The 20,927-nt window shown below is 40.0% G+C and overlaps 4 protein-coding genes and 2 long non-coding RNA genes across 7 annotated transcripts; 3 read left to right on the top strand and 3 right to left on the bottom strand.

Annotated features, from left to right (window-relative positions):
• The first annotated feature begins 82 nt into the window (after positions 1-82).
• LOC145706825 (GPN-loop GTPase 2-like) lies at positions 83-3,790 on the top strand. Its single transcript, XM_081784271.1, has 6 exons — positions 83-278; positions 326-591; positions 638-837; positions 3,097-3,140; positions 3,222-3,376; positions 3,421-3,790. The coding sequence occupies exons 1-6, from the start codon at positions 170-172 to the stop codon at positions 3,556-3,558; spliced, it is 912 nt and encodes a 303-aa protein (XP_081640397.1). The 5' UTR covers positions 83-169; the 3' UTR covers positions 3,559-3,790.
• LOC145706826 (uncharacterized) lies at positions 869-2,845 on the bottom strand. 2 transcript variants are annotated; one of them, XM_081784274.1, is made up of 5 exons: positions 2,494-2,845; positions 2,285-2,451; positions 2,108-2,240; positions 1,585-2,058; positions 1,399-1,538 (listed from the first exon to the last, which is right to left on the bottom strand). In XM_081784274.1, the coding sequence occupies exons 1-4, from the start codon at positions 2,588-2,590 to the stop codon at positions 1,835-1,837; spliced, it is 621 nt and encodes a 206-aa protein (XP_081640400.1). In that variant the 5' UTR covers positions 2,591-2,845; the 3' UTR covers positions 1,399-1,538; positions 1,585-1,834. The 2 variants fall into 2 exon arrangements, with proteins under 2 accessions (XP_081640399.1, XP_081640400.1); XM_081784273.1 differs by lacking the exons at positions 2,108-2,240; positions 2,285-2,451; positions 2,494-2,845 and adding exons at positions 869-1,155; positions 1,199-1,331 and having other exon boundaries at positions 1,375-1,538; positions 1,585-1,704.
• Positions 3,791-4,985: 1,195 nt separating the features above from the next.
• Positions 4,986-8,159, top strand: LOC145709030 (carboxylesterase 5A-like). Its single transcript, XM_081786717.1, has 10 exons — positions 4,986-5,859; positions 5,951-6,309; positions 6,359-6,417; positions 6,459-6,512; positions 6,556-6,633; positions 6,677-6,747; positions 6,949-7,166; positions 7,222-7,428; positions 7,468-7,981; positions 8,029-8,159. Exons 3-10 carry the CDS (start codon positions 6,371-6,373, stop codon positions 8,109-8,111), a joined length of 1,272 nt encoding a protein of 423 aa, XP_081642843.1. The 5' UTR covers positions 4,986-5,859; positions 5,951-6,309; positions 6,359-6,370; the 3' UTR covers positions 8,112-8,159.
• A 4,961-nt stretch (positions 8,160-13,120) lies between these two features.
• Positions 13,121-14,987, top strand: LOC145707019 (uncharacterized). The gene is made up of 4 exons (XM_081784491.1): positions 13,121-13,448; positions 13,494-13,601; positions 13,676-14,020; positions 14,066-14,987. Exons 1-4 carry the CDS (start codon positions 13,173-13,175, stop codon positions 14,240-14,242), a joined length of 906 nt encoding a protein of 301 aa, XP_081640617.1. The 5' UTR covers positions 13,121-13,172; the 3' UTR covers positions 14,243-14,987.
• A 408-nt stretch (positions 14,988-15,395) lies between these two features.
• LOC145709031 (uncharacterized) lies at positions 15,396-15,865 on the bottom strand. The gene is made up of 3 exons (XR_014134873.1): positions 15,850-15,865; positions 15,630-15,806; positions 15,396-15,590 (listed from the first exon to the last, which is right to left on the bottom strand). It is a non-coding gene; the product is annotated as an uncharacterized LOC145709031 (long non-coding RNA).
• A 9-nt stretch (positions 15,866-15,874) lies between these two features.
• Positions 15,875-16,400, bottom strand: LOC145709032 (uncharacterized). The gene is made up of 4 exons (XR_014134874.1): positions 16,281-16,400; positions 16,152-16,220; positions 16,016-16,082; positions 15,875-15,974 (listed from the first exon to the last, which is right to left on the bottom strand). It is a non-coding gene; the product is annotated as an uncharacterized LOC145709032 (long non-coding RNA).
• Positions 16,401-20,927: the final 4,527 nt, after the last annotated feature.

The raw sequence follows: 20,927 nt of genomic DNA on the forward strand, positions 1-20,927 counted from the left end.
ACGCCGAAGCTGAAAAAGTTCTCTTTTCGGACTTTAGTCGGTTCGAAAAAGCGTTCAATTTCGTGAGTCATTTCAGAAACAGCAGCGCCCTGATTCGTGGAGGCTCGAAAGATAGAGAAAGGATAAATTGGCAGACAGAAGAAGCGATTTGAAAAAGAAGCTGTTCAGAATGGTCCGATTCGGACAAGCAGTAGTGGGCGCACCCGGTGCCGGCAAATCTACTTATGCTAAGGCCGTCTTCAACCATCTGATCGGACAGAACAAGGACGTTGCCATTAGTAAGCACCTTTTATTGAGAAAAATGTCTCGACTGTGTTTGTTGTAGTCAACTTGGACCCGGCTGTTTCTTTCGCCGAGGCCAGGGTTGACATTTGCACTTTGGTGGAGCACGCGGATGTGATGGAAGAACTCAGCCTCGGCCCGAATGGGGCACTCGTCTACTGCATGGAACTCCTCCTTGAGAATATCGACTGGCTGTTGACGGAAATCGAGAAGATTCCGAAATCGACTTATTTAGTTTTTGACTTTCCGGGACAGGCAGAGCTGTATTCTGTTCACGATTGCGTCGAAAAGCTGGTCTTTCAATTGCAGGTAGTCCCTCTCTCTGGTCTTCTTCACAGGACCGTTTGTTTCCTAGAAAAATCACATCCGACTATGTGCGGTCTACTTCACCGAAGCTCGCCACGCAGCAGACGCTCATCTATTTACAGCAGCGCTTTTGGCGACACTCTCTTCAATGCTGCGCCTTGCCTTGCCAGCTGTTAATGTATTATCGAAACTCGACGTGGCGCCTAGACTCGCTGCAAGACTAGAAGTTTTTACTGAGCCTGTTGATTTAGGAAAGGATTTTTTCATGTTGAGCCCTTTATTTTTAAATGGTATCATTAGGCAGTATTCTAGTCAGAAATATAATGAGAACAGTTGTTTACAAAACAGTAACGTTAATTCGGAGTAAGTAATAGTAATCGGACCATCCTCGGCGCCATCCGTAATCCCGGAGATGAAATTCGTCGGATATGTGCTGGAACCCGTTGTCCCAATCTCCGCTGAAGTGTTCTCGATCGAAATCATCTTGATCTGGGAATGTAGCCCGCAGTTCCTTATCGTTCGCGCCCACTATCTGAATCTCGGCCTTGAATTTGAAGTCGGGATCGCCTAAGTTTGATCATTATTTTACATATTTTCAAGAGTTAATTACCCTTCTTTTTCAACATGAAATTCATCGAGTCCATGTCACGGTAGTATTGGGAGTCATCTGGATAAACCTTCATCCACAGGCTGAAGTCGCCATAAGTAACCCGGACTGTTTCGCGCTCGCCGCTCATGTCCAGCTAAATATTTTTTCTCGAAAGAAGTTATTATGAGTTTTCTTACCCGAAAATTGACCTCCTTGCAACCCAAAGTTAGGAGTTTCAGCACCTCTTTCGCCTCAGTCTTGCCCATTCCACCAGGACCCACTACGTTTGCGTCAGCATAATGGCCGTAACCTTGATCGACACCCATCTTGCTCTTCAGCTGATCGAGCTTGGCTTTGTTCGCTTAAAAGAAAAATTGTTATTCACCGAATCCCATTAAGACAATTACCTTTCGCCTTTTTGGCCTTTTTCATTTCCGGGTCTTCAAGTTTGCGTTTTTTGTTTGCTTTGTCGGGATTCATTTTCTGAAGTTCGTACAGAAGAAATCTGAATTTAAGAAGGGTTGAATGTAGAAATTTAAAGCTATTGATATTCAAGACTTGAATGTAAAGAAAGAGGCTCGTCATTTTCTGTGTCTAAGTTTTCGGTTTTCAATTATCGTCCGGCAGTACTAATCAAGAATCTAATAACTGGGATTTTTACAGAACAGAAACATTGATTCGGATCAAGTAAGAATCTTGATAGCCTCGGCGCACTCCGTATTCGCGCAGATTAACAAAGTCGGAGATGTGCTGGAACCCTTTGGTCGATTCTTTGCTAGTGAACATTCGATCGTTACCATCCTCATCCGGGAAGACCATTTCCATTTCGCCGTTCTCATCTATTAGCTGCACTTCGGCCTTGAACTTGAAGTCGGGATCGCCTTAAATTTCCGATTAATGATCTTTCATTCGAAACATGAAAAATTTTACCTTTCTTTTTCAGCATAAAATCGATCATATCGGTCTCAGGGTAGTACGGAGACTCATTAGGATAAACGGTCATCGATAGGCGGAAGTCTCCGTTGGAGACGCGGACTGCCTCGCGCTCACCTCGCATCGCTAGCTAAAAGATATTTTTATTAGAGAATGGAACATAAGTTTTCTTACCCGAAAGTTTACTTCCTTGCATCCCAGATTAAGAAGTTTGAGCACCCCAACCGCTTCGGAGTTATCCATTCCACTAGCAGGTCCCTCTTCCCTGGCGTTTGCAAAATGACCACAGCCCTGGTCCACACCCATCTTGGTTTTCAGCTCATCGAGCTTGGCTGCATCTTCTAAAAATATTGTTAGTATGTTAATTTTATTATCAATATTACCTTTGGCCTTCTCTGCCTTTTGTTTTCTCATCTCTTCCGCTCTGCGTAATCCCCAGAAATCAGGGGGCGTGAAAGATGCCCCTTCGTCGGAATTCATTTTCTCTCACAGATTCTCTGGCTCGAACTGACAGCTCTGTAAAATAAGGGTTGAATGTGGAAATTTCAACCTCTGGAATATTAAAATAGAGGTCTGCCAAAAGAGGGCGCCCGAAGATAAAAATAGAATGGCAGAAAACTAGGGTGCAATGTCCTGGAGTGCGCGCGGCCTTTGATACAGATCGAACGCAGCTCTTAGCGCCCTCAAAATTTTCAAAAAATCTCTGATGCTTTTTCATCTCACAAGTAATTAATCATCTCTTGTCTTTTTCACGAAATGACTTTATGAAAAATGAGTGACTGAGCCGGCCTCGGCCAGACCTAAAAGAGCGCCTTGCAAAATTTGACTCGATCTCGGCGAATCAAATGCCACAAATAATCTAGTAAGCACATTCCCATCCTATGACCGATGACCCCAACTAACATCGAGTCACATCAAGCCAACTACAAAGGTTCCTTATCATATTCAAATTTTAACGTAAAAAACAAGCTGAAAATCTCCTTTGAAGAAAGATTTTTCCTCGATGCATCAGACGACGAAACCGATAAAGGTAAATCCCAAGCCGACCGCTTCCTTTTTAGCGGCGATAATCCCTACCTCATTTGAAGCTCTTCTAAACAGTTAAAATTAGAACAAAAAGTTCCTGTGCGAAGGAAAACTCGACGTCGACGGATTCGTGAAAGGGTCTCCGCTCAATTGGCAGAAGTTGCCACCTCGTATGGACTGGTCAGATTCCATCCCTTGGTGGTTACAGATGAGAAGCTACTTCAAGTTGTGCTCTCCCACGTTAGTTGATAACTTTAAAATTTGATTTCAAGTTTAAAAAATAGGCGAATTCCGCGATCGGAATGAAAATCGGAGATGAGGATCTTCTTCTTGCGGCAAACCGAGATGCTGATTTTGAGTTTATGGGTAGCACTGCATTTGCCCAAGAGGAATACATCGACAAATTTCACGAAAACAGCTGACACTCTTCTATGTCTCCATTTGTGTGACCAATCTGCGAGAATTCAACAATCCAGAACAAAACTGCCCCTGATGCCAATAAATGAAATGAAAATACATGCTCCTAGAATGCTTCGTAAATTTCGGGTTCCCCGAGTAAGCACTCTCCGTGGAAAGTCTACTGATGTTGATATGTTTAACTTTGGCGATCTACAATTCGAAGATGGCTTGGCCATTCAACACGGCGTGCCTGCAAATAAGGAAATCGTCTGAGCAGTATGTGAAAATAATCATAATAACAGTGGCACAATTCCTGATTTCGAAGCTGACTAGTTAGTTTTCCATCGTGTTGAATTGGGTCTTTCTCTTGCTTTTGAGTTTCCAATGACGGAATAGTTTCTATTTCTCATGCTCAAACTATAGGAAAGCTATCTGCTGCAGCGATGGCCCCACTGGCTGAGTCTAGACAAAATAAAGATAAGCTTGATAATTTTATCCATGTGTCTGACGTTCAAGGCTCCTCGCAATCAATCAGAATAGGAATCAACTCTAACAGGGTGGAGACAAACGTAAACCGGAACCCGATTCTTGTTGATTTACATGACAGATTCCAAGGATAATGCTTAAATATTTCCAGAAGTCTAAACTTGATACTTATGACTTTTGCCAATTTTATATTGAGCAGATTACAGTCGACATTCAGCAGATGAAGAAGAACTGTCATCTTTTTTATAAAGATCATCGCTACGGCGCCAAATATGTTCAATTGATTGAGCCGGAAGAATATTTAGCGCGGACAAATTTCATAATTCGAAATATATTGAAGATAGCGAAGCGTAATCATGTGGATACGAACATACTTGTCGGAAAAATGATTACTAGAGCCCCGCTGTTGCTGGATCCAAAGTTGTCCGAGAGATCATTCGGAGGAGGGTATATCGAAGAAAACTGGAAGAAAAACTTGGCGCTTTTGAATAAAGAAATCGGCCTGACAAAGGATGAAATTTCGACAACCTTGGTGCGCTGTCCAGGTCTCCTTACATATCCGATAACAAGGAAGAGTTCTATCAGAAATGTCTAATAGTTTATTGGCAATGGACATTTTTTGTCCCCTTTATGATAAAGTGGCGCTAAAAAACTCCGAAAAGAATGCAAAAAGCAATCGACACTTTTAAGAATCTTGGTGATCTAGTAGAAAATGTATCCCTTTACTTTTCCGACGATGACTTGCGAAAGATGGTTCTTCTCGATCCTGGTCTGAGATCTTCATTCAAATCGATTATTTATGTTTTTTTAGACATCCTGTTAGAAAATTCTGAGCATATAAAGGCCACTGCCCGAATCTTCTTCATGCACGACTTTACACTAGTGGAATCTAAAGGAACGAGGCTGACGATTCTTTTCCCCTTTGTTACAGGGTTTCCAGGCAGTTTCCAAAGTCCGCAAAAGCCATCTCAACTCAGAATCCTAGTTGTTTGACGTCAAAGCTTTTTTCGATTGATGTAACTTCGAACCGATACACTGATCTAGATAAACAACTTTTCTTTCTGCTCCACGAGGCGGGCTTCACCACCAAGCAGATCAGATACAACCCGCTTTTACTAACAACTGAGAAGGCCGTGATAACTGAAAGACTTCTCTTTTTGCGAGAAACGAACAGGATGAATTTTGACATAAACGCCGAAGGAAGTCCAGAGCATGTGCCTATTGATGCACTTTGTCAAGTGTTCGGTTTTCACTCAAAGATAATCCTTAGAAATGATTTATTGGAATCAAGATAAATAACCGTTGACAAGATATCTCCGCCAAGAACTTCGATCCAGCAAAAAGAAGAAACCCGTCCGAAGATATCCAAAAGTTCCTTGCTCTCGCCCAAGTTGATTCCACTGAATATTTCAATTTTTTAAGGCGATTATAAATAAACCATAATAAAATCGACTCTTTTTACTTTTTTTATAAGAAAACAAACTAATTTGAAAACGTTAATTTCGGGGGATTTTGGCCTTTGATTGTGCAACACACACTTCCATAATAAACTTAAGTAAACTATCAGTTTGCTTAATCTATTACGATCAGTTTATCAGCGATTCTCTGCGTCCAATATTGACACGGGACGATGGCCGCCCCCTAAGAGATCATGAAAAGATCTTTTCTGTAGAAAAAATTGTCGCCAGCGACAATTGAATAAGCTCAGGCAGCGAAGAGCAGCACTGAGAAGCGAATAAAGACGACAAAAGGAAAAGTCGAGAAAATGGAGCTGCAAACAAAGCTAGGCAAAATCAGGGGACGACTGTGGAATGTTAGCGAAGAGATCAAATCAAAGGGTAATTTAGTCACTTGGAAGATATTTTTCAACCGTAGAATTACAAGTTTATCATTATTATCATGAACATAGAGAAACTCTCTGTTACTTAGATGGAGAATTGCATTTGGAAGTCGCCAATTTCAATAAAATCCCCTTTGCCAAGAGCCCACGCTTAGCAAAGCCGGTATCTTACGGTAAATGGGACGAGACGATAGATGGGACTGGAAACACTCCAATGTGCCCTCAGTATGACGGATTCATCGACAAAATTGATCGAATGGAAGGACAGACTTTTATTAATCGCCCAATGTTCGACAAATTGGATTGTTTTCATAACTGACAATTAATATGACTAAGATTTTATAAAAAATATGATAAAAACACAGAAAAGGTGGCTGAAACGGAAACCAATGACGAAGTATTACATCTCAGTGTCTATACTCCTTCAAACTTTCAATCATCTACAAAGGTTCTTCGATTGTTGACTTTGAACGTCTTTGATTTAAACTAGAGTCTAGAAGAAACCAGTTATGGTATTTTTCTACGGTGGTGGTTTTCTTTGCGGAGGAGCATACCTGTAACTATTGAAACACTACTAAAAACTAAAGTTAAAACTAGTTACAATGCAGCACCACTTGTTGCGGTCGGAGACTGTGTCGTTGTGGTTGTCAGGTAAAAATAAGGCACTCGCCTCCAATAATTTTGTTAAATTAAGCTACCGACTTAACATGCTAGGCTTCCTTGGGGGGAACTGGGGTCTATGGGATCAGCTGGAATCGCTGAAATGGGTCAAGTACGTGATTTTCTATTTTCGAATTGGAAGTAGTTCTTTTTAGGGCGAATATTGGCGACTATGGAGGAGATCGTGATAATGTCACTATTTTTGGTGAGTCTGCTGGTTCTTGGTCAGGACTGGGTTTCATGAATCGAGTCTACGAGACCTTAGAGATTGCATTTGTTTGCTGAAATAGCGGGAATCAATCCCCGACAATCGGCCCTTGTATCGCTACTTGTTGGTGGCAAACAGTTGAGATCAAATATTTAATTATTGCTAGAAGATTCTACTGATCAAGTAGCGGCAGTGACAATTCTTAATGAAACTCAATAACAGTCGAGTGTCATCTTATGTCGGAAAAATCTACGGGTCTCTTTCATCGAGCTATCTGCCAGTCCGGAAGTATTCAAATTCTGAAGCCGAAGCCAGAAGTACGGGCCGCCATGAAATTCGCGCAAGATCACTTTGGAGTTAACGACTTCGACTGCCTCAAAGCAAAAGTGAAGAAAGCGTCCGTCAAGGAGCTTGTCGAGTTTTATGCCAAGGAAATTGTTGTTTCGTATTTCTTCAAATACTAGCATCTATTTTGGAAATGTCAATTTAAAGGTCCCAAAAGGCATGGATGAAATGTTCAGAACCTTATCTGCTGATGACGGTTTCTTTCCAAACGCCCCGTGGGAAATGAAAGAGTTCGTCAACAAGGTCCCCGTCTTAGCGGGCAAAAATCAAGCTGAGATGGGCGCTATGCTTCTCATCTTCTTCGAAGACATGATTCCCGGGCTATCAAAAGGCATCTCAAAAGCAGCCTTGAAGGTATTAAACTTGTTGCTTTTAATTTCAAAAAGAACCAAGGGTGTCATTCATCATGGAGTCGCGAAACTGGTACCAGACGAAGCAAAAGCAGCTGAAATCGCAGAGAAAACTTTGCAGTCCTGGCTTAAAATTTACCTGGAGGATACAAACGACCCAATCACATACACTAGAATCTTACTGTCTTCAATGGCTGACCAGTTTTTCTACGGAGTTGTCGATCGGATGGAAAACAACAGCGAGTTGCAGGACATGTACTTGTACGAGATGGACTCGCGAACCGAGATGTTCCACGACAACGAATTTCATGGAAACTCGCCCAACTTTCGACCTGATTTCGTGAGAACGGATCACTTCGACGACATTTGCTATGTGTATGGATTCGCGTTTCTCCCTGAATTCTATCTGCTCGCAGAGGGAGCTTCCTTCACTGAGCAAGAGAAAGAGTTCGCTAGGAGAATCATGAAGATTTGGAGTAATTTTGCGATGACAGGAACTCCCGGCTGGAACAAATACGACAAATCGAAGAAACTCTGCAATGTTCTTAATAAAGAAGGTACAATTATATATTCGCTTGCTTGATTTAAAATATGCTTGTTCTAGGCGACAGGCTACGATCTGGCAACGATCCGATGCTCATTGCTCGTCACAATCTTTGGAAAACTTCTGTTTACGGAGCTCAATGATTTAAATTGTGACTAAATTTAACAATAAAATGGATTCTCCATTGGCGATTCAATCTTTTGCTATTTCGTTCTTGAGTGTTTATCAATCTTGTTAAAAGTGCCTTTTTGTGGTCCAGTCCTTATCGCAAGGTGACAATTTTATTATGAGGACTATTTCTCAACACCCTTGCGACTTTTGTCTTGTGACTTTTCTCTTGGAAAAAAAAAACAGCTGAACAAAGTTAACAATTTTTCGATAATATAAAAAGAGATCTGTTTTGAAATGATGAAGAAAAACTTTTTTATGAGTGAAAAGGGAATTATTAATTGTTGTCTTTAAATACTACCCTCAGTCATTAATTCAATTATCTACTGATTCATTCGACAAACAAAATGAGCATATTCATAAATACGGAAAAGCGTGTGTTTTTACGAAAAGATAAGGTGGGTCAAGGTCAAGTTTAAAACTGCGCGTCAGGTGATCCGAGTGTTTCGATCTTATGACTTTCCCGTCCGCCATAAGATACTCACGAGAAATTAAGAGATCGTCGAAATTAATATTCTCGAAATGTTTTTTCATAGTTTCAAATTAGAGAAGCGAGAAATCTCCTCAGAGAAAAGGAAAACTAAGTATTTCCCAAAACCCTTTTTATTAGAAATTAATCCGCAAGTCTCGTGCGTGTGATCAAAGTAATAATATTTTATTAGCTCTTCCTCAGCAGGAAATATTTTTATTAATAGTCAATTTTGAACAGCCCGTTCAGTATTTAAAAGAGTATTGTATATTTTTGGTGAAAAAGAAGGCAATCAACTGTTGCTAATTGAAAAGTGAAAGAAGTTGGTTTGACGGAGACAATTATCTTTTTTTTTCGCGCTGAGGCTTGATCAGCCAAGCGCTAATTAGATGATGACGTTCATTCCCGTTTGTAATTATGAAGCAAAGACTATTCACAGAACGTATTTACGAGGCCAGTTTGACTCATCATCTTCGTCTCCACTGCACAGTCAACTCATCAACCTAGTCGCACCAAAGCGTAAAGAAAGTAGAGAAGTAAAGAAATATTTAGAGAAAGAGCTCTGAAATCAACAAAGATTCTTTTTAAATTTCGTTTAACACTTTTTGAGATTTGTTTTTCTCTCATCTCGGACGTTTATTAAATCTCTCTTGATCTGACAGACAGAATTATAAAAAAATTGGGCAATTTCGCGAACTCGTCAAAAACAACTGTCTTTTTCGAGAAAAACAAGAAAGGAAGAAAAGCTCAATTTCGAAGATAAAAAAAAAATTCAAGTTGTCTTTTTGACGTAATCCGCGCAATTAGAAAATAAAATAGAAAGCTGAAAAGCCGCTAAAGACGACAGTTAGAGGTCTGAAAGTTGACCGAAGAGGCAATTTTTGCGAATTCGCCTCGGAAATGGCCCATTAGATGTTGACATTTGCGCGGAAAAGGGCAATGTCGAATGTCACCCGGAGTCAGCTGGAAGGTAGGAAGCCTGTCTTCCTTTTCGTGATCGATTAACTAAAACTTTTTTTAACGTGTCAGAGATTAAATGCGAGAAGAGAAAGAAGGGGTTCGAGTGAAGAGATGACGGCTTTTTTGGAGCTCTCATTCGGAATGTAAGGTAAAGTTGAATGAAAAAAGTATTAAAGAGTAGTTTAACTCGGAAATTTATGAGCTATAGCAAGTTAAGAGTCCGTTTATTGGAAAGAGGAGAATAGGAATTGGCGCAATTTCATTTATCAATCCATTTAATGTGGCATGTTCGAACTCGTCAATGAAAGCATCCCTTTTTTCTATCATAAAGGCGCTTTGACTCTTTTTGCATTGGGAAAATTATGATTTCTTTCGTTTAAAACAGCGTAAACAGCGAGTATGTGAAGTCAACTGAGTGGCAAATGTCGATTTTGCGCCCGAAAGACACATCAAACAGAAACCACCAACTAACTGGATCTATTCATATGACAAAAAGCCTTTCCAAAATCACCTTTCTGCTCTTGTCATGCAATGCCGTTGTTAATTCAGTCCAGTTAGTTATAACTTCTAAGGAGTGGAGGATGTAAAATAGTTTACTAACGTCCCGTCGATTGAGTGGTTTTAATTTTCCTCTCAGGGGAGCAGCGCTTTGCAGACCGACATTGCCGTCATATTTTCTTATTTTGGACCAAAAAAAAAGAGAAATTTTAGATTGAGAGTATTCAGATTAAATCACCTTCTGAGAATGAGTTTTTAGACCTTGAGACTAGGGATTTATTGTTTTTGCTCAGTTGATGGCTCATTGATATTTCAGCATTAATTATTCAACCCCGCGTTATTTCTAAAGCCAACTTAGCTCAAGCTCAAGATGTTAATTATTGATCTCATTTGAACACTTTCGAACGGTGCAATTTTCATTCAGGAATTTGGAACTAGAATTATTAGCGCCTCAACAAATTATTATCGCTGTTCAATTGATGATAAAACCCAAATCTTGACGCTTGAAAATATCGCTCTCGGGGCGCACGTCAGAACGTTTTTGACATTTACAGCTCTCCAACATTTGAAGCGAGCTTTGATTATTTCATCAAAAGGCTTCCTTATGAAAAAAAATCGATCCCGTACTTGCTGAGAGAGGACGCATGTTTTTTTCCCAGAGCTACAGTAACGATTTGGGAAAGAGGCTCCCCGTTGACAAATCCGATTTTCAGTTCCGGGTGCCTGTTTTCACTTATCAATATTCAAGAAACGCTCGATTTCAAGCATTCATTTAGTGGCTTGTAGAAAAGTCCAGGTCGAAGTGAGCGCTTAGATTGGCCTGTAATTGTTGAATAATAGAGTCAATCTATGCCTTTACTGGCTTGTTGAGTTTCCCTCTTTTTTCATCCCTTTTTACAGTCCAAAATTTAGCCGGCTTGATTACGGAAAGCGCATTCGGAAGTAAGAATGGAGAAAATTAACAGTTGGACCTTTAGTAATTTGAAATTTAGAGGTGACCTTTTCAGGAGCTTGTCTGTTCATCCTCTTTTGGCGGACTTTGGGCAGCAGCGAAATACGCTCGCTGGCGACGGCTGGCGGTTGAGAGCTCCTCCGTTTTGGGATTTCGCTGCGTTTCGGGGAACACTTGAGTCCTCTTTGAAATGATACCGCCCGGGGCCCAATCCCTGAACGGTGTCTCAGCTCGGGAGCGATTTGCTCCAACGAGCTACCACCCGAAAACACAGAAAAAACGGACTACTCCAACAGACAGAGAGTGACCCTTCCTCCCACCACCAGCTACTAGAGAAGCACATTTCCCCCTCACGTGATTCTGCTACAGACAGGACTCACCTTTCCAGCTCCATTCATTTTTATCGCTAGAAAACAAATCACAGCCCATTACCAACTTAACAATATTTTCACCTAAGGGCAAAAATACGAGTGTCAATTTCCTTAATTATTGCCTTAAAAGATGAGTTTAATTTTAAGATATTTTTTCTTTTCGAGGAGGCGACAGCGGGTTAAAAGGATGAAGCAGAAAGAGAGGTAATTCGGTGTGAAATCGCCGCCACTGCGAAATTCGCAGCTAGCCTCCAGTGAACATCCGAATTTCACCCTTCCTTCATCGAAGAAAAAAAAATCGCAACACCCTTAACTGACACGCATTCTTATGAACGTCTTGGCTAGTGGTTATAAAATCACGATAAAGAGAGAGAGAGAGAGGGGCCTTGAAAATGATCAGAAGCGTCGACTCCACTACTGTAGTACTGCAAGTTTTGCTGTCTTTTTGTTCGGTCACCTCAGTTCCCTGACTGCATTTTCGGCTTGATTAATAGGGCCTCGCAGTTTTAAATTAAAAGAAGACTTATTTTGTCTTTTATTTTTCGGCCAATATGGCATTAAAGGCGGGACCGAACCGACTGATGGCCTTTTCGGGCTTATTAGCTTGCTCGATTTTTTTAACCGAATGAGACGCCGAAGCCGCTCGATAAAGACGATCGATATTTCATATCCTCCTCAAATCTCGCCACACGCGATTTGATTTCGCGAAAATCTATATCAACTCACTCAAAGAAAAGAGGGAGAGAGAAAAGGGGAGATGCGCATCGCTAGAGATTAAAATTGCCCTTCCATAAATACACACATCGAAACGTAAGAGAATTTCACGAAAGATTATTGTAGATAATAGAAGCGACTAAAAATAAAAAAGAGGCTCGCAAGAGAAAATCTAAACAGCTTACGTTTCAATAATTTTTCTTCATGTTCATAGTATCGGCAGCTAATGACAAAATAAACTAAGAACTATCTTTGGGAATTTACGGTTAAAATGGGTTGATATTTCTTTGCACCCAACTTCTTAGTTTATTTTCACCACAAAACCTCAATTTACACAAGAAATTTTTAACAAAAATTTTCATCAAAGCGTTGAACTTTTAGATAACGCTGAAACAGTAAGAGGACCTCTACAGTTTCGACAAGAGAACAGTTAATTGGAAAATCGGGCCTGTGATGTTATTTTTTTGTCAGTCGATTTCATCATTCTGTTCCTCATTTTAAATTTATGAAATACTAACTCCGTTCTACAAGTCTACTTTTCAAAGGCATATTGTGTTTCTCGATGTTCGATTAGAAGATAACAAAAAAAGCGGGCCGTCTACCCCAGAACATTATAAATTAAACTGGGCTTTAGAATAATTGATGATATGGAGCTCAAGTCAATTTGAGCTCCTTTCAATTGTGGACTAAGCCGAGAACTGTTTAGCTAGACTTTTTTCGTAGATAATACAAAGTCCTTCTCATTTTTGCCTAACCGAAAAAAAAGAGAAAGCGACTTTTGCTTCTTCAAACGGCAGAACCTTTTTGCTGTTATTGAATGGCGATAACGTGAAAAATCACTAACTACATTATCTTCTATTAAAATAATCGAAAATCACTCGCAAAAACACGTGGAGCATAATGTTTTTCCTCCCTTGTCTGACTTGGCAACGATCTATCTCTCTATTTTTCTTCAATTTTATGACATGATGCTTTTGCATGCGAGTACTTTGATTAAAAAATAACCTTTTCGCCTTTTAGAAATCGGTGCGTTTCGTAAAAAAATTGAAGAATTTCGCTCGTTTACAAGCAGATGGCTAGTTGGCAGAAACCTAAGAATCCATCGACGACAGTGCCCGTACAGTCCCTCTGGCGTCAGAAGTCCTTCGCAAATGCTATTAGAGGAGAGAACTCGAGCACTGCGAGCACGGCGCCGAGCAGTACGCAGCACGCAGATGTAGCGCAGCTCTTATCGGCAAATGCTGTGCCCGTTTCGCGCCTCAGTCCAACGAGTAGACGAGTGAGCCCCGAGCAAAACTCCGTCTCATCTGGCTTAAACCTCCTCAACGTTCAGCCTTCGTTTAATCATGTAGGAGCTTATTTTATTGAAATCGCTTTTCAACGACTCTTGTAGCTAGAAACTCTACAGCAGCGACTCGCGGAAACGCAAAGAAATCTCAGGGAGATAGATGGCGCTATTCACAAACTGGACAGTATGCTTCACGAAGATCGACCCAAACTGGTAAGATTTTCTTAATGAAATCAAGGAAGACTCAAGGACGGTCATTTTCTTCGGCCCTTGAAATTATTCTTCAGGAACTTGAGTCGCTAGAAAAGACAAGAGCAGTTTCGTCGGAACAAGCGGAAACACTGCGAAAAGCAGCTCTTTCGTTGGAACGCGAAGTACGCCGCTCGCAGCACTTGAAGGAATTGACGGAAGAAATCAACGACGACTCAGACGACCTTTTCAACTTGATTGAGTTGGAGCGCGTGAAGAATGCAGAGGAGTACGAGCAGCAGCTTCGCCAGGAGCAGAACAACTCTCCCTCGACATCGTCAACTTCGTCGAGCTCCGAAAATGATTCCGATCGACCAAGCAACACCACGCCCGAGCCGAGCAGAACGCCTACTATGTTTAACGTGAACGCAAGCGAGTTCAAGGTAGATTGCTCGATGGCGAGAAAAGCACTAAATAAATAATTTCAGCCGTCAACCAAAAGTCCGAAAACGTCGGAGCCTTCAAGTCATGTTAACTTCCAACAACTCGACCCTTCTACGCAAAAAGTGACTTACCACCAGCCTGGCTTCACGTTGTTTTACCCCATTCGACCCCCAATGTCAAATAATGTGGTAATGCTTCCACAACTGTATATTCCTCAATAGAAAAACACGTGTAGGTTTGTGTGCCCGAAGAGGCGTCGACGATTGGACAGATCGTCGGACCTGGCATCTGAGTTCTTGTTAAATAACTGTACATCATATTACTTGATAATATATTACAATTTAACGCTTTTCTGACTGCTAATATATTATTAAATAATATAACTTAAATATGTTAATAAGGCTCTCCTTGCCTTGTCTCATTTTCTGCTTGATCTTCTCGCGCCCAGCGCTCGACCTTCCTTGTACTGCCCCTCAAACCAAATTGCGTGTCCATCAACTCTATATTAATATAACCTTGTATTAATCAATTAACGTTCATCAAGCATTTTATGATCGTTTATTGATTAACCTTTGGTGATGTTTCTATTTTTGATATTTTGCTCCTCCCCGACGCCCGCGCACTGCACAAATGAACATATAAAACGAGCGCGTTGGCGCCGTCTGGCTCTGGTGGCTCTGTTGGTTTTGCTCTGAGGTGTCCGGATCTGGGCACACGACTGGCAGCGCCACCAGATCCTGCAACCAATGAGTCGTCTCGATAGACGCAGCTTGCGAAAAATAACGATTTGGTCGGACACGCAACAACAAAAATACCACCATCGCTCTTTACTCCCAACTGTCCCCACTTTTGAACAAATGTAGTTAATCTTGGTGTTGAAAAAAACTAATCGGTGATTTTTATAAACTGCGAACAAAGCAACCACAGCCTTGTTAAAATAAACACACGTGGATATGAATGTTAAAATTCATTTTGTTTTCCTTTCCGTATTCTATGCAACTGGAAATGAGAAGATTTTTTTTTTTCGAAAAGTTACCTTTTTCGAACGATACAAATGGAGTTCTGATAAGCTGAAAATTCGTCTGGCAAGCAATTATCTCGATTGAGAAGCATTGATTTAGAAAAGACGCATTTTTGGATAGTCCGAAAAATCCTCTCAAAATTGAGTGAGTCCTTGAGTGTCCTGCGCCACGTTTTTTCTTGAGTATGTTTTTTCAAATGCGCGCAGCTTAGTAGGCTTCAAGCCGGTAAACAGCGAAGATCTGCGAAAAAAATAATGTCACTAGAACTGATGTACTTAATAGCCAAACTACAAATATAGAATCCGGATGACACGACGTCTGAAATAGAAATATTCTCGTAGTACCTTTATTTTTAGCAAAAACGTTGAAGGACGATTTACAAATCGACAAGAGCGTTTTAAATAACCACTCGGAAAGAATATCATATTTTGTGTTATGATTTCATTATTCGTAGATTAGTTTTCTTGAGCTTGCGATTTTTTCGTAAGCGATTTTGGCTTACGGGCATCTTTCAGGGATCTTGATGAAACGATGTCACAGTTGTTGTCTAAAAATGAACAATAAAGCCGTCAAATGCTAAACTTACCATAGTCTCCTAATATGACAGACATTTTCAGTCCATTGTAATTAGAAATCGCATAATCAGATGTAAATCTTAGCTGGACACTATCTTGGTCGATGCTGATCAGTTTGCTGTACAAGGATGACTGTGCGTTTGAATCGATGTAAAGGAAATCGTATCCAGGCTCCAAATCAAGAAATTCTTAATTGGGATCTATTTACGTCTGGTGCATATGACAGTCAACCAGAAATTTTCCGCATCAAGGCATTTTAAATCCCGATTCCTATGTACAGATTTATCGCTTTTGTCGAAGAAATCCTGTTTATAGTCAGCGTGCAGTTATTGTCCTCTCCGTAATCTTGAGGAATCCTGAATAATAAATATATAATCGTCCGAGTTTAAAAACTTACGTGATTCCATATTGCTGTCCCTCATGAATCCCAGCAGAAGTTATGTCGCAGAAGTTGGACTCGTTATCTATGGAAAAATGCTACGAGTATACTACATAATAGTCTATATTAAATATAGTCTTTATTGTGAATGCACCTGGATTATAATTGATGGCGGCGAAGCACGGCGGAGTTGCAGAGAAAAAACTCATTGCCCAAGTTTTAACAAACTAAAATTTCGCTTGACGAAAAAGTGATCAATTATTTATGAAGAAAAATTTTATCCCAAACGAAACATCTGCATATACGCCTGGCGCTCCTTCATCAGCACAGCCGAAGCCCCATGAAACCACGCCCGACAAGAATGGTACTCCATTTTGAGAACAAATAACTGGCCCGCCGGAATCTCCCTATAGCAATTGGATCACAAAAAAAGTAGATCTAAAATTCAGTTGGTATTTGTGAGCCCAGCCTGGCAAGAGTCTTTTCCTCCATCTGTTTGTCCGTCCTCGTCACCGTCAAGCCGTCCTGCGCAGAACATAGATTCATCTAAGTCGTTTCCGGTCAAAACACTATTTTGGATGCAGTAGTCTTTTGACATAAGCGTGATATCGACTTCTTGGAGAATATCAGGCGTAGATCCGCCAGAAGAAAGGGTACCCCAGCCGGCTACGTTGCATTGTTTCTCGTGTCCAAAATAACCATCTGGTAGACAAGCAGGTTCGAAGACGGCCCCAGGACTTGCACTTTGTATCAGATTTGGTACAAAGAGAATGCAGTAGTCGTGCGACACCGTGTTTTCATTGTATTGAGGATGCATTTCATAATGCAAAATTGGCACTGTGAAATAATCGTTTCCGTTTTCGTCGTGTTTGCCAATGTAAGCTTCGCTGAAATAACCACAACAGTGAGCGGCTTTAATAATGCTCAATCATTGTATACAATAGGTTTTATGTATATGTTTTATAGCATTTCCTGTCATTATTATATCGTTACTACCATCAGTCTTCTTAGTCAATATTGTAGCACCACAAACTCCAAGATGCGCTATCCATGGCCAACTTCCTTGAACAGCATCTTGACCTCCAACAATTCGTGATGAGTAGATCGACGGCGGGTTAAATGGATCGGCGCAAATTAAACCGGTTTCAATGGGTACAACAGGAGGTAAAGTAGTAGTCCCGCCAGGCTCAGTGCTGGTAGCGCTTTCGCCAAATATGCCAATGTCGATTGCTTGCGTGGCTATTAGGTAGCTAACCAGCCCTTTTTTGAGAATTCAAAATTTATCTTTGAAGGAACTTTCTTTTCATTATGAAAACTTTTCCTATAAGGACAAGAAGCAGCACAATTATAGTTCCTAATACAGCGTTCAGGGAACTCATTCTCTCGAAGAACTGAGTAATATCACCTTTTTTAATCTATACGAAAAAGTATTCTAGAGATTACACATCTTGACGCTTGACGGAGATACATCACCACCTTGATCATTTTATATACCAATTTTCGAAAATACAATGCTCGACGGATATTGGATTGTCCATAAAAGATATTTTATGTTTGACAAGCTCTCAGCTTCCTAGGCGAGGAGATATTTTTTCACGAATAATTTTATTATAAAAGTTGAATGTTTAATCTTTTTACATGAATAACAGATTAAACAGTTTTGAACTGAATGAGATCAAATTAAAAAGGATTGTGGAAGAAGATTTATCCAAAGATAGGAAATTGTTCTGCGTTGTCGTCAACATCTAATGGCTTGGTCCACTGATTGAAGCCGAACGGGTCCTGGAATCGCGGCGGCTGCACACCGTCTTCTGCTCTATCTGGTCGTTTGTACATATCAGCCCAAGAATCTAGACCGGAGCTCATACTTCTCGTTGCTGATTTCAAACTGGAAATATAGGGAAACGCTTCCGAAAAACTAACAAAAAATACTAGTGCGATTTTCATTTTTTCCTTTCAATTTGGATTTGGATTGAAACTACCGGCAAATCGACGAGAAAAAGCCGGTATATAAAGAAGTTGAAAAATAGTTTATATAAACAGCCTTCGGCATAAATAAACGAGAAATGGAATGAGGCAGATTTAGATGTCATCTTTGTGCAACATTATAGTCCATAATTTATAAATCTGGGCTACTGACGCAAATTTCTCGACTTTTAAATGATCTATTTCGAAGTTAAAATACTTCTGTGAAAGTCGATGCTTCGCCATGATTTGTCATAACTTAGATATCTAATTTTTGCATTGAAGAACAACCAGAAGAGTGATTATATTTGTATGCTTCGAAACAAAATATGAATTTAGAAACGATTAGTTCTTCGTTTTCCAATATTTGTCACATTAAACGGCTTCTAATTATAGTTTTTGGTGCCTTCATTTTTAAGCTGAGTACAAAAAAAAAAGAAGATAAAGCAAATGACCTTGATAGATAATAAATTTAAGCTAAATGAAAATGATAATCTGCTCAGATTCGATTCATTGCGTAACTCATTCCATCGCTTCGAGAATAGAGAGCAACGCTCTTGAACTTTTGATTGCTCCGAAAATTTGAAGCGTTGGAACTCAACGCATGCATCTCGCGCATGATGGAGGATGAAAGATTATTTACAACACGGCAAAGTCTAAAATTCCCAAGTATTTCATCACTTTCTCAATGCAATTTCAGTCAGTCTATTTTCTTAATTCTGAAATTGTGAAATCATCAAGGATCACTTTTTTGAAAGCAACGGGTTTACGATTCTTTATTTACATTTTCGAATGTTTTATAAGCTCGCAAAAGGTTTGAAGACTGAAACGAATTTTTATGCAGAGAATAGCTTTTTTAATTTATCTCGCACGCGCACTTGTTCGCCGTCGACAGACTCTGATTTTAGGTTGGCGAGTGTTCTTCTGGGTAAGAATTGCTTAGATCAATAGATCTGCCAACCGGAGCCTTGTCTAAAGACATCTCTGATGTTTTCAACAACCGCTGTCGAGCGTCTTCTTTTTTGTGGCTTTTCTTGGACCAAGTGATCACTGCCGGAATCGGGAGAAGAGCCTGTCCGCGAATTCTCTACAAGCTCTTCAAATCATAAAGAAAGACAAAAGACGAACCTATACCATCTTCGGACTTGGAACTCTGCAATTCTGGAATGCGTCCCGTCGCGACCATCCAGTCGTAATATTCGGGCTCGCATAGGTACTGAACATATCATATGTGAATTCAATAATTTTTGCCAATGTCTGCTCGACCCAGTAGAACTGGCTGTCCTGTTATCGGATTATTGATATTCAATTTCATTCCCCGCCCTCGTCATTTATTTAACCGTTTCGTAGAGCACTGTTTTCTTTAATTTTTGGTGCTTTAGCGAAAACGTCCATTCTCGATGATTGAAATAAAACTGTTTAGGCACCTGAATGTCTTCGGCGGTGAGCCTTATCGTCGAGGGATTACTCCTTCGTGAATTTGCTTTTTGATTCTCTTGTTTTTCGTCGTCCATTTTTGAAATTTAGATTTCTTGTTGCTATGGGTTCTTTTTTATTCTCTTCTATTCAAACATATTAAATAACAAAGAATGCTCTAGTTATTATCTTTTCAAAGTTCACTCGCTGTTTTAAGAAACTTGCGCATCAAAAAGTAAAAACCGCCTCTCGCTCACAATCGTATTCGAAATGAACTTTCCTCTTCTTGATCAATGATCAATACCAAAAGGCCCGTTCTCCTCCAAAATACCACCAAGGATTGATTAGTAGGCTATCAGCTAATTATTCTTTTATTTTCACGCGCAAATAATTATTCTTCTTCTCCTTCTTCTGCGGCCTCCTTCTCTCGCTCTCTCTTGCACAGTAACTCAATATTGCTCCTTCTCGTTTCTTTTTAATATTTCTTCGATTTTCGTTTTTTTTTCTTTTTCTTTCGTTCTGAAAAATGTAATAGAAATAGTGGAAGTAGGCCGATGGATGGGAGATTATTAAAGGGTGCACGTGCAATTTCTGCAGCCACCTATTACCCAATATGCATATTACATGAAAGCACATATGTTTTGCCACAGTAAAAAAGAAATGCATTCTTCAAAGGTGATACGGCCTAATTCTTCGGATAGGAGGCCGAATGATTGATGCGTGTAAGAACACTGATTCTTCGGCAAAAAACCGAAGAATAAGTGATAGAAGATGCACTGATTCTTCGGCTAAGGTGAATTTATTCACAGATTCCTGTGCCCCTTACCACGGGGCTTCGCCCCTTAGGTCCTAAAATGCCGGGGTCTAGTCTAGGGTTACTTAGGGTTACCTTCAGTAACCCTAACTAACCCTAGCCTATCCCCCTCGGGTGAGTTTTTTCTGTCATTTTGCCCAGTGCCCCCTAACACTAGCCTCAAATTATAGAAAATACTTATTGCCAAATTGAGTTTATTCTCTAGAAAATGTCTTTTTCTTAAGTTATGAGTCATAAGTTACAATCAAAGAGTTTTGATAATGAATTCTAGAAAATTTGCCGAAGAATCACTGTCAATAATATCAATAATCCTTCGGTTCAAGGCAATTCTTAATTTGCCGAAGAATCAGTGTTATTGAAAGCATCAATTCTTCGGTCTTGCCGAAGAATTAGCCCATACCACGTCTTCAAACACACATAAAAACATTCAAACAAAAGCTATTTGTGGCAAATAATTGTTCATAATTCAATAGTTAATTTTATAACATTCTTCTTGAAAAAATTTCACTAAAATTAAGTAAAATATATTTAATGAGGAATTTCTAAAGAAGAATTTATATTTGCGTAGTCTTAAAAATGGATAACATCTAAATCATCGAAAACTGAAGGGCTCAAAGTTAGACATGCTTAATCCTCTGTCAATGAGACATTCTGAATCGACCGATAGTACAAGTTTCCTGAGTTAAAGATATTAAATCGTGGCCCTTTAAATCTGCGATTTTTTCCGGCGAAGGG

The sequence above is a fragment of the Oikopleura dioica genome, chromosome XSR, assembly GCF_907165135.1.
Source record: "Oikopleura dioica chromosome XSR, OKI2018_I68_1.0, whole genome shotgun sequence".
Taxonomy (NCBI): Eukaryota; Metazoa; Chordata; class Appendicularia; order Copelata; family Oikopleuridae; genus Oikopleura; species Oikopleura dioica.